General features: G+C 39.4%; 1 protein-coding gene across 1 annotated transcript in view; it reads right to left on the bottom strand.

The window, feature by feature from the left end:
* LOC133119730 (glutamate receptor ionotropic, NMDA 2A-like) overlaps positions 1–11,248 on the bottom strand; it is a 126,614-nt gene extending 115,366 nt beyond the window's left edge. The window contains exon 1 of the mRNA XM_061230097.1: positions 10,844–11,248. Coding sequence (XP_061086081.1) covers positions 10,844–11,248 — 405 coding nt within the window. The remainder of the gene's footprint in view (positions 1–10,843) is intronic.
* Between the last annotated feature and the right edge of the window lie 2,077 nt (positions 11,249–13,325).

Raw genomic sequence — 13,325 nt, 5'->3', positions numbered from 1 at the left:
GTCACTCCATGCCGCACAAGCAGTCTCCCTCTCCTCTGTCCTCATTCTTCTAGATCTCTCTGCTGCCTTCGACACTGTGTATCACTCCATCCTCCTGTCTGCCCTGTCAGCAACGGGCATCTGTGGCACAGCCCTGGACTGGATTGAGTCCTACCTCTCTGGTCGCTCCTTCCAGGTTGCCTGGGCTGGTTCGGTATCGACACCTTGGCCCCTCGCCACAGGAGTTCCCCAGGGCTCAGTCCTAGGCCCGCTTCTTTTTTCTCTTTACACTCGCTCCCTTGGCCCTGTGATCACTGCACATGGGCTATCCTACCACTGCTACGCGGACGATACCCAACTCTTCGTCTTGTTCCCGCCGTCTGATACGCAGGTTTCAGCCCGTATCTCTGCTTGCCTGAGGGACATCCAGAGCTGGATGGACAACCACCATCTAAAGCTCAACCCAGGCAAGACTGAAATGATATTCATCCCTGCTAAAACCTCTCCCCATCTGGATCTCTCCATTTCCCTCGGGGATACCACACTCACGCCGTCACCCAGTGCAAGGAACCTCGGCGTGGTGATGGACAGCAGACTGTCCCGGCGGTGACCCGGTCTTGCAGGTTCTTCCTATACAACATACGGAGAATCCGCCCCTTTCTCACCCCCTACTCGACCCAGCTCCTGGTCCAAGCTATGGTTCTGTCCCACCTGGACTACTGCAATTCCCTCTTGGCTAGCCTCCCAGCGTCCGCCATCAGGCCCCTCCAACTCATCCAGAATGCAGCAGCTTGTCTGGTCTTCAACCTTCCCAAATACTAACACGTCACCCCCCTGCTTACTTCCCTCCACTGGCTGCCTGTCATGGCTCGCATCAAATTCAAAACATTGGTGCTAGCCTTCCAAGCAGTTAAAGGGTCTTCCCCAGCTTATCTACAAAAAATCATCAGACCCTACACCCCTGCCAGACCTCTTCGTTCAGCCTCCACAGGCCGCTTGGCACCTCCCCCTCTCCGAACCTCCACCTCACGCTCACGACTACTGTCTGTTCTGGCTCCACGGTGGTGGAACGAACTCCTCGTTGAGGTCAGAACTGTAGAATCTTTCCCCACCTTCAAGCGCAAACTGAAGACACACCTCTTCAAGCAGCACCTCTCCCCATCCCTCCCTACCTCCCTGTGAACCTTAATTGTTGTCTCTGTGACTTGCTTTGTGTATCGGTATTTTTAGTTGGCTAGGTAAGCAGTGTTTGGATAGTTAACTTTGGTCACTTTTGCTCTGTTTCTTTGTTTCTTTGTTCTCAAAAAAAAAAAAAAAAAAAAAGGCCCTCGTCCTTATCTTTGTTGTACAGGTAGCAGTTGAAATTGTACTTCCCTCTAGGGTCTTTCAGCGAACTTATCCCTGGTTATGGGTATGCACTTTGTTGTACGTCGCTCTGGATAAGAGCATCTGCCAAATGCCAATAATAATAATAATGTAAAAGGTATAATTAGTTTGTATTTAACACTATATCAAGCCTGGTCTTGTTTCTTCTTCTACTCCACGACCTGACAAGCTACTCCGCATAGTGACCACTCTCTGAGTGAAAAAATACTTCCTAATGTTTGTGCTGAATTTATCCTTTGATCATTTCCATTTACAGAATGCCTCCTTCTTCTGCTAACAGAACTCAAGTAAGCTACTCTCATGTAGCTCACTTATGACTATAACCTGAAAGGTTTTGATGAGCTAATTCTAAATTAAGCACATTCTAATTTTGTACAAGCCGTAAAGTAATCCTGCCATGTGTTTTTATTTCCCACATTTAGTTGTCTTGAACTTTATTTGCCAGATTTCTGCCGACTTCTGGATTCTGTTTAAAACTTCTTGGATTACTTAAGTAGATTCCAAACTGTTAGTTTAACCTCACGGTTTTGTATGACCTGCGAATGTATCTAATGTACTTTCAATGTCTCTGTAAAGGTAATTTATGTAAATGAGGAAGAGCAACGGTCGCAACATGATCCCTGGGGGACTTCACCATGCTCAGGTAAGTTCCCTCCTAGCACTCTTTGTGTTCTATCCCGTTACCGGTTCCAAACCTACTCTGAAATATCTTGTGTAATTCTGACCGTCTTCATTTTGATAACAAGTTTCAAAGTTTGATAACAAGAAGCTTTTTGGAAATCTAACATTGTAAGCCCTGCAACAATTAAAACACTCGGTAGCTTCCTCAAAGAATGGCAAAAGGTTTGTCAGGCATGACCTTCCATGCTGGCCATTCATTAGGATGTTGTTATTTTTAAAAAATTCTAACTTGTCTCTGACAATGATAGATTCCAGTATTTTACATGTGATGCAAGTTAAACTGATATGATTGTAGTTTCCTGGATCGTTTTTAATATATTGGTATTATATTATCTTGTCATTAGGCATTTCTCCAGTTTCTAACAATCTAAAAATACTCGTCAATGGTCTTGGTATATGGATATATGGGTATATGCCTTATTTGTCTTTAGTTTATATAATTTATTTAGTATTTGCCTATGTACTATGTTAATATCTGCTCAGACACTCTGAGTACAGACCATGCCTTCTGGCCAATTAGTAACCTCCTCTCTGGTAAAACTCTCATCAATGCTACTAATTAAGGCATCAGCAATACCCTTATTCTTATAAAGCAATGCTCCATCTTTATTCTTAATGCACATAACCTCCTTTTTAACATTTCCTACTGCAGTATTGAATAAAAAATTTAGGAGTACTTTTAGCATCTTGGGCAATTTGCCTTTCTTTTAGCTACCATTATTACTTTTTTAACCTTAGCAGGCATATTACAATATTCAGCCTTATTACTCTCAGTACTGTCATTTTTACATACACTCCCATCTAGTTTTCTTCATCCACTGAGGAGACTGCTTTTTTAATGTACTTTTCCATACCTTTGGAATAAATGTACATTTGGCGTCAAGAACAACCCTTTTGAACCTGTCCCACTTTTCATTCACAGTCTTGCAAGCAATACGTTGCACCAAGTCTCTATGACTTAAATCTGTTATCATCTTGTTAAAGTTTCCGTGCCTAAAATGAAACATTCTGCATTAGAGGAGGTCCTCAATTTGCCAAAATAAATCATGTTGAATGATTACTTGTCCAAAGTGGCTCCATTACCTCTATGCTGCAAATTTTGTCAGGATCATTACATTACCAGATCCATCAACCTGCTTGTAGGCTGACTGGCATACTGTGGCAAAAAAATTGTCATTTATTACACAAAATTCTCCACTTTTTCCTTGTCATGTTACATTAATGGCATTTGGCAGACGCTCTTATCTAGAGCGACCTACAGTTGATTAGACTAAGGAGACAATCCTCCCCTGGAGCAATGCAGGGTTAAGGGCCCAACGGCTGTGCGGATCTTATCGTGGCTACACCGGGATTTGAACCACCGACCTTACGGGTCCCAGTCATGTACCTTAACCACTATGCTATAGGCCACCCAATGTCACTGATTCCCAATTAATAGCAGGGTAATTGAAGTCACCCATATTAGTAATCTTATATTTCCAAAGAGCATTGTATTAACACGACAGTCTGAAGCTGGCGTTCAGTAACAAACAGCCTCCTATGTTAAGGCTCTTCTTGTGTTTCCCTATAGCTTAATCCAAATATCCTTTCTAGGCATCAGTTGGTCAATTTCTGGAGCTTCCTGCACATTAAGATTTTTTTTACATAGAGAGCTACACCCCTGCATCTCTTACTTACTAATGACTGGATCTATCCTTCCTAATTAATTTGTACCCCCCTATATTATATTCATCCCAATGCTCTTTTAGAAGCCATGTCTCTGTAATTCCAAGTCATAGCCCCCACTATTCATAACAGCCTCAAGTTCCGAAAATGTATTTCACCAGACATTTCAGACTATTACTTCTACACATCCTCTCCTGTTCCCTCAACACCCACTGCCCCAGGCCACCCTTACTATAATTTTTCTTAAAAAATATTTTATTAGTTTTCTCACTATTATAGGTAGCCTTGACAGCTTCTATCTGGGCAGTGAGCGCCTCCCTACCCATTTTACTCTCAACACTAAGCATGCTGTATGCTGGCCCAGTGGAGAAGTACCACTCAAGTTCATTCTTCTCAAAGACCCTGCTCGTGCAATCAGAGTTAATTCACCACTTACAGGGATGAAAGCAGTTAGGAAAGAGCTGAACAGAACAATGGAAATAAAGCTTTTTTCTTCTTTTTGTAACATCATTTTGTGGTGGACAAATATGGAATGTTTATATTTAACAGCCAATTCTTGATATTCTCTGAACGTATTCTTTCACAAAAACATTTGAACTTTATCGACATTGATTTAAGTGACAGTTATCATGTGATCTGATGTTCAGTGTAATCATTTTAGCTCACATGTAAAGAATTTTGTTGAGCACTGCACCATCTTCAAAACTAAATGTTGTCTTGAGTACCACCCAGAGACATGGCATGGATTTCTTTTCTAATTACATCCTGCTTTTGTGAGCAATTAACTTTTTCATGATCCACAAGGTCTTTATACTGTACATAATATAACTGAGAGAATACTGTAATAAGCTACAGAGCATGTTAGACGTGTGGAATGGAATGGAATAGACATGTAATTCATGTCAGCCTTTTCCACTTGAGACAAGTGGTTCTCAACAGAAAACTGGGAAAAAAGGAATTTCAATAACAGTATTCTACATTTTTCATTTTTACAGTGGCAAGTGGGAAGATAAATATTTCCCCTTTTCTGTGGATTGTTACAAATAATACTCTTTATCAGCAGAATTTCTTGCAGTGTGTCATCATTCCAATCATTCAAAGAAAATATGAAATAGCTACGAAAATGCACTGAGACAGATTCATCAACAAAAACTGAAATATGGTCAGGTTCTTTTAAAAGGAACTAAATAAATAAATCTCTGCAGGCCTACCCTGCACTGAATTATAATTGACTAAAAGTTTTTTTAAGAGCCTGTCAATGAGATTTAAAGCTAAAGCCAATTAGTCTCTTCCTACTGAAAATGAGGCTCACAGGGTCTCCTGCTCGTATGACACTTACCGAGCATGCATGGACTGGAGAGACAATGAGGCACTAAAATAAAAAACATACCGATTTCACAGGTGCTACAGAGAGTTGCAAGTACATTTATTGTAATGAATATGCAGGAATTGAAATGACATGATGCAGCTCACACAGTGTGTGACCGTTACTTTACTGTTCCGTGGTAAGAATGGTATGTAATGGTATGTAATGTGACAGAAGTATTAATGAATAGAGCCCTGAAGTGTAATGTTTTTGTTGTAGTCCCACTGAGTACACCATATACACCATGTAAGTTTATATACTGTACAGTAGCTATAGTGGATGGCCAGTTAATGAACTACTGCTGGTAAAGTGCATTGTAGGCTTTTCTTTGCTGTTCAGGTGATGCTGCTTTCCTCTTCCAAATGACATGCATATAATTGCTGTAAATTTGTGTACCCACTTCCAATGCCATTAAAATATAACAAAATACATGGACTATTTGGCAATTCATATTAAGCTGAGGGATGAGTTACCACTGCTGGTCTTACAATTTTTCTATTAAATCAAAACAAAAAACTAAATCTTAGCCACTTTCATCTCACAGGTATTGAGGCATGCACATTGATGGTGGCACATACAGTAAACTGTAATTTGTAATTGTAATTTTGCCTAGGGGCAGCACGGATGGTGCAGTGGGGCCTCTCTGTGTGGAGTTTGCATGTTCGCGTGGGTTTCCTCCGGGTCCTCCAGTTTCCTCCCACAGTCCAAAGACATGCAGGTTAGGCTGATGAGTCTAAATTGCCCGTGGGGATGAGTGTACGAGTGAATGGTGTGTGTGCCCTGTGATGGACCTGCGACCTGTGCAGGGTGTATTCCTGCCTTTTTCCCAATGTATGCTGGGATAGGCTCCAGCCCCCCTGCGACCCTGTTCAGGATACCCGGGTAAAGATAATGGATGGAATTAAGATAATGGATGGCCTATCTCTAGCTATAGTAGTGTTTGCTTACTATTTTAAATTCACTTTCATAAGTGTCTTTAGCTGACAGCATCTGCTAAACGACTAAATTGAAAAAATATAATTTCAGAAAATACAGTAAATGTGCTCTCAAAGACACTGTTCTTGATTTCAAGTCGAGTGCTAGACGTTATCAATTATCAGCATAATTGATTCATCTTCAGATCAACTACAGATTATATGCAAATTTTTCTGGGCATCTTTAAAGGAATATCTTGTTTCACTTGGATGAAATATGTGATAAAATTTTATGCTCATATTCTACGACTGAACCTGATTTACCTGTGCCAGAGAGCTATCAAAAACACTGGATTCTTTCCGACTTATAAATGAAACCATCCGCCGAATCACTGCCTTTCATTCTTGGTTTCTTGCATCACATTATGCTCATTATTGCTTTGGAAACTAATCAAGGTCGTTAAAAAGTCCATTTAAACCCGAACAATGCAAGAGATAAAGGCAAATAACATCATGTTAAATCAAGCAATGCTGTCTGCCTTATTTGTCCTGAGGGGATGGAAAAAGATCTGTAGTGCTGTTCCAATTTGAATCATCCGTTTGTTCATATTTTAAAGTCCCCATGTAGTCATTTTTATTTTGTTTTGGGACATTGAGAGTATGAACCGGAAGAAATGATCTGTATATTCTCTGCTGCTAAATCCATAAAACAAACACAAAGCAAAAATAAATCAGCATTATGACCTGACACACTGACAGGTGGATAGGAGTTATCACACTCATGCCATTCTTTGAATATTAGCCTGGTGGTGTAGGTTCATGCTTCCAATGTATTCTTATTCATAAAGAAACGTTATCAAATGTTTGACGTGATCAAAAGCTGTTGTGAACTACACTATAACCCCCAGCAATTAACTTACTGTATTGATAATATCAGTATTTTAAGTGAATGACTGCATTGCTTGTATACTGTACTGTACGGTCTGTAATAACCAGACAAAGTTACAGAGGCATGCAGTGGCAACAGTTTTTTGATGCTCACAGTCGGAGCCAAATGAGATGGTAAACAAAATGGAGGAATACGGGAGTGTAGCAGGGACATATGACAGTGTGGCTCAGGAAAACAAATCCATTAATGACACTGTCCCTTTAAACTAGGTTTATATCCATGTTAGCATCTGTGGACAAAGAACAATCAAATCAAAAAGGCTGAAATTAAGATTCATCCATGCACTTCATAAAATTGACACATTACATGCACTAGAAATCAACTGCCATCAGCAATTATATAGGTACGGGTTCTTTAGAAATTGAGGGTCCTATTTTTACTACAGAATTTAAATAGCCAACCGAGCGTCACTTTTCTACAACAAAAGATCCATCGTGGGAGGACATCTGTCAGTGTAAAGCTCATTTAAAATCATCATCATAATAACTCTGGGCAAAGATTTTTAGGGAGAAGGTAAGATTTTCTGATAAGTTAATTAAACTGCAAATTGAGAAGTTCTCAAGATCAATAATGTTGATAAATGCAAGGCAATATACAGTATGGGTAAGCTATATCCTACCTGAATGGCTTGAAGACTAAAATATACTCAGCACTCCTTGTCAAGATGAGAAATAAATCAGGTAATGTTGAGGGAAAGCAGACAGATAATATTTGAAGTGAGGCAAGTGTGGGCTTAGTTGTAGCAAAGCATTAGGACTAATGTATATATTGTCTCCCCACCCCCATCTTCAAAACAGTTTTCACCAAATGTTAGTTTAATCTTTTCAAACAAATAGAATGTGTTGTGCTAAAGCACAAGATGTCATATTTGTCAAAGCTAATCTGAAATGTTGATATATCTTTCTCTCTCTTTTTTTTATTTTCCTTGCCCCTGACCTGGAAATTGATTGAGGTCTACCATCTTTAAGGATATTCCAACCTGTTAAATGTTCCATCTAGGAGCTAGAAGTGTTAGTTAGGAACTCATAATCTTGCCTTTGAGAGACATGAGAGCATCTTTTGCGGAAGTATTATTTCTGTAACTGACGTGGCTTTGAACTGATGTTTGAAGGAGCAAGGACATTCCATTTGCCTAATTCACATTTTCTCGATTTCCCCGTCTTCACTTCTTTCCCTAGGCCCTTTTTCTAGCCTCTCCTAATGGGTGGAGCTAGAAGTGGAAAAAGGAGCAAGGATAAGAAAAAATGGGATAAAAATAAGGTCACCCTCTGAAGTCTAATATAGAATGTTCCAGCTCTGCTTTGAGGTTTCTTGTTGTTTGATAACGTTTCTGCTCACAAGTCTCCAGCAGAGGACCTTATCTGTAGTGTGACTGTGTCACTTCACAAGGCAGGGAGACACTCATTTAACAGCTAATAGCTGATTTAGATGGATACATAGATTGTGTTTTTATATCACACAGTGACTAAAAATAATAGAAGCAGGTAGGTTCATTGATTAACTATAGATTAATATAATAAGATATGACCCACGGAACAAACTTTTGTTGTATAGGGGGTACCTTAACTCTTATAGGAGGTCCCCACTCCTATAACTTGCAAATTATAGAAAGAATGCATTTGTATATTGACCAAGCATTTTTATATATTTAAGTTTGCAGATCACCTATTGACATAGTGAGATAGAAATTGTCTCCCATCACCACCGAGATGTTTGTGTGTACCAGATCTGTATCTTTTGATGCAGATACCAACATTTTACAAATGTTCATCCGCAACCGCTTTTTTGTGGTTTTTATGACTTTTGAGTTTAATCATAAAAAATAAATCGACTACAGCATTGGTAAGGAGCCTACTGACAGCACGACCTTGATTATAAATTGTGGTAGCAACAAGTCTCTTCAGTTTGTGCCATATATACAGTACATCAACATTTGGACAGCTCAAATAATCTCTTAATACTTAATATTTTCAACTGCTCTTAAACGTGGCAAAGGGATATTACAACAGACCCTGCAGGATCATATTAACCCCTACATTTTTCTCTCTGTTAGAAGGGCTGTCAGGAAAAGGAATTAGATTTGCTTGTTTGCATACTTGAATTTGTTTGCTGTGAACCTACCTACGAGTAGTTTGTTGACAAGCGGATTTGACAGGGCGATGAAGATTACAGTAGAAACCAAGTCATAAACAAAGAAAGTTGGCAAATTAAATGAGAGAGAACATAATCTGGTTGAGTATACATGCGCAGGATTTGCAGTTTCCAAAGTCAGCAGCTGAAGGAGGGGGGGAAATGCAGTCTATTGCCAAAGCCTACTGTGCCACAAACAGGCCTGATTAAAAGATGGCTTGTAAGGTTCCGGTTAATAGCTGAATTAGAATTGAGTTGCGGTGCTGTTCCTTGTTCCCACTCATCACTGACAAAGAATCTGCATAACAGTATACTTAAATCTGCGGATGTGCAGAGCTATTTTGGAGAATAGGGAATTCTGACATTCAATGTCTGCACAATAGTGCTTGATGTCAGCATTTGCATTGCTCCTTTCTGTCATTAAAGTAAGCCACTGTGCGCCAGAAATAAGTCCATTAGAGACATGTTCAAATAGAATATCCAAAAACAGACTGTGAAATAAGGACTTGTTTTACCATTAAATAATTTCACATATTTCATAATTGTTGTATTATTTATGATAACACATCTGTAACAATGTACTCAGTATACATTGCTGTACTATTTGCCATTTAAAGCATTTTTCACAGTTTTTTCATTTGTTTGTATTGTGTTAAACTGTTTAATAGGGGCATGTTCTCTCAAAAGGAAACATATTAAGCAATTAAGCACATACTCAGTGTGTTCTTATGAGGGCATTCAACATCAAAAGTTCCTCCAAAATAACACCAAAAAAAACTATTTTAAGAGAAAGTATGAGAGAAGTATGAGAAAGCACCCCAGCAAAAAAGGAGAGAAGTCAAATTACACTACCCACAGTTGCTCAGAACCAGGTTTGTTTTGTCATTCTGATGTGTTTCCTTGAAATGAAAAGGATACACGTTCATCATAAATATAATGCATGCCATTTAACTCAGCCTCATGCACACTTAAAGCATTCTGGGTACTACCATTCTGACCTAAAAAGAAACAAGTTCAAACTGTCCTTGCTGAAAGATAGTAAAGCTTAAGTTTTACCTTGAAAAGCTATAAATAAGCATCATGGAAAAGGGGGCTGGTCAGACACTTTTGTTGCCTAGGCAACTATTATAATTCCTGCATGTTATGTAATCGACAAAGCTAATGTTTCAGTTGTGTAACACAATGAAATAAAAATATCAATAAGGAACACAAACTACTGGCCATGACAAAAGGTTCAGTAATGTAAATCCAAAATGTAGGCAACATTAGTACCTTAGGTTGACAGTATATGATTCATTTTAAGGATGAATGGAAACATTCTTGCTTCAATCTTTCATGAAAAGAAAATGAAACAAACGGCATATGAGAAGCAACTGCTTCTTGGCTCAAGGAACTTTATTTTCAACATAGTTGAGAAGGAACCACCTGATTCTGGATAATTACGAAGTGCTGTAGTGAACAAAGTGGCCTTTCAGTTGCAATTCACACAATCAGGACTCAAACATACACTGTGGCTTTACCAAAGAGAAAAGGCAATTATTGTACAGTTATTTGGTGTTTTTTTCTTAAATGGGGTTTCTCTGCAATAAAAACCGAGCCAGTTTAAATATCTGTCATCATTAAATACCTGTCGCTTTTGGTTTCAAAGGCTTTCAAAAGACAACTGTATAGAGTCAGAGTGTGATGCCATTGCTCTGCCTTCAACCTATTTAATACCTACCTTCACCTGAGAAAAGTCACGGTTTATCTTTGTGTAGAGTGCCGCGTGCTCACCTTATCTGCCATGATCATGGAAGACCCTCCATGGATACCCAAGATGGGTATGAATGTCTGGGATGAAATAAAATCCAAAATCTGGGCAATGGCTTCCTGGTCAGTGCCATCCCCAAACACCACTCCGTGGATCCTAGTCCCAGACATGAGATCGCACACATGGGTGATGATGCTCTTGGGGTCAGTCTCATTCACCAGCAGCGTCACCATGTTCACGTCGATGGGGTCATCCTTGCTCCACAGAGCTCGTATGTCTCTCTCCGAGATGTAGCGCGTTCTCCCCAGGATCACAGCAATGTTCAGGATGGGGACCTTCTCTGCTCCGAAGGCCAAGTCGAGATGTGAAATAAGAACTGGGAGTGTCAGGAGTGCCAGCACTAGATTCCCCATAGTGGTCAACTTCATCCCCTGCGGACAGAGTGGGAGAAACAGAGGGGAGTTTCAGTGACACGACACCACATCTGGATCACTTTTTTAATCTAATGCTATTTATACAGACTTTGTAATCTTATATATCATTAATAAAATAAATAATAAATGAAGCAAATGTGTTATCTGTTCCTTGTGTACTACCAAAACACATATTAATATATACAACTTCACAATTCACAAAGCAAATGCACTTTGTTGAGCTTTATATAAGCTTTGATTTCCCACAGTCAAAATGCATAATTGTAAATCAAATCTGCACATCACTGATTAATCCTCTAATTTGATTATGATGCCTCCACATGCAGGGTCTAGTGTTAAATCATGCTGGCAAAAAAACCTCACTAATTTAAGCCAGCTGTTTTAACATCAATCTCTCCCTGGCTTCTTCTTTTTCCAAGCTATGAGCTAAGAAAAACATACATCAAAAATAAACACTTCACTTCAAAAACAAGTTTTCAACTGTGGTGTGTAGTTTCCTTTGAGACATGTCTTTGAATAAATAACTACAGAGCAGTCTTTGGCCTGCTATGCCCATAATTTTAAATCAGGAATATCATGGGATTGTCAAACATGCGCTGGGCAAATCAAAAAGTGTCAACATTTGAAAATAGACAAGCATACTGAATAAGAGGTCTTGTAGGCATGGCTGTACATTGAGCAAGTACATACAGTATCTGAGCTACCATGTTCTACTATGAATTATGCTACACTACATGGTCAAATGTATCTGGACATCCCTTGGCCTGGGGCTGTTTTTGATTGTTTGGGCTAGGCCCCTTCCAGTGAAGGTAATCTTAAATGCTACAGCATATAATGGCATTCTAGATCATTCTTTGTGGCAACCATTTGGGGAAGGCCCTTTACTGTGCCCATGCACAAAGCGAGGTCCGTACAGAAATGGTAAACGACAATTCCCATCAAACAGCTTTTGGATCAACTGGATTACTGACTCCATATTAATGCACATAATTTGGGAATGGGATGCTGGATGAGCAGGTGTCCTGATACTTTCCTAAACTGGCCTTTTGCATGGCCTTTAAATGCAATAACATCATGACTATGTCTAACTGGCATCACAAAATGTTTGCTGTCTTCTTTGGAAATGCCTTTCCACGCCTTTATTGCAGCTGTTTTCAGTTGGTCAGTTTTTTGTCTCCTCTTCAGCAAGAGAAATGCATGCTCGATTGAATTTAAATTAGGTGACTGTCTTGGGCAGTTCAAAACGTTCCACTTTCTCCCATTGATGAGTACTTTGGATGCAAAGGCAACCTATTTGGGTTTTGCTTTCTGTGGCTTTGGTAAAGGTTTTGGTCTCATAAGCCCATGAAACTATTCCAGAACTCTTCTGGCTTGTCTCTGTTTTTTGCAATTGTTGCTGCTGATTATTGCACTGCATCTTGCAGTGTAGCCTCGATAATTCTACTCTCAAAGTCATATGGTGGAATATTTTGCGGGTTTTCGTCACAGCTCTTAGGGTTTGTCAACATCAACATCGAGTCCACCAGCGGTTTCTTTCTTTTTCACGACTTTCCATATTGCTGTACTTGATATACCCAGTTTCTGTGCCATCCATCTGAATTAATTATCCTCTTCTCTCAGCTTACATAGTCATACATAGTCATAGTCATCATACAGTTATAGTTCTCTTGTGCATGAAAGTGTATGCTACTGGCTCCAAATGCAATCTTCACAGATTAAAACAAAAGCTAAACCCAAGACTATACAGTCCCTGTGCTATTGTGTTTGAACAATCCATGCAAAAGCAAATACACAAGAAACCATTAACACTTGCCAGTCATACATTCATTTTGCACAAATGAAAATTGGGGGGGGGGGGGGGGGGGGGACGACGACGACGACAAAAACAGCTGTTTCTGTAAAATTATAAAACATATATGCATATAAATACCATGAAATAAATGATTGTATGTACTTCTGTACTTTTCTTTTTTTACAAACTCTCACTTTTGAAATCCAAATGCCTTCAGTATATTGCAAAAATAACAAATGTCACATACTTTTGGAGGGCACTGCATATAACTAGTTCTGG

This window comes from Conger conger, chromosome 2 (assembly GCF_963514075.1).
Source record: "Conger conger chromosome 2, fConCon1.1, whole genome shotgun sequence".
NCBI classification, from domain to species: Eukaryota; Metazoa; Chordata; class Actinopteri; order Anguilliformes; family Congridae; genus Conger; species Conger conger.
Note: the sequence above shows the minus strand (reverse complement) of the source record. Positions and strands in the feature narration are given on the sequence as shown.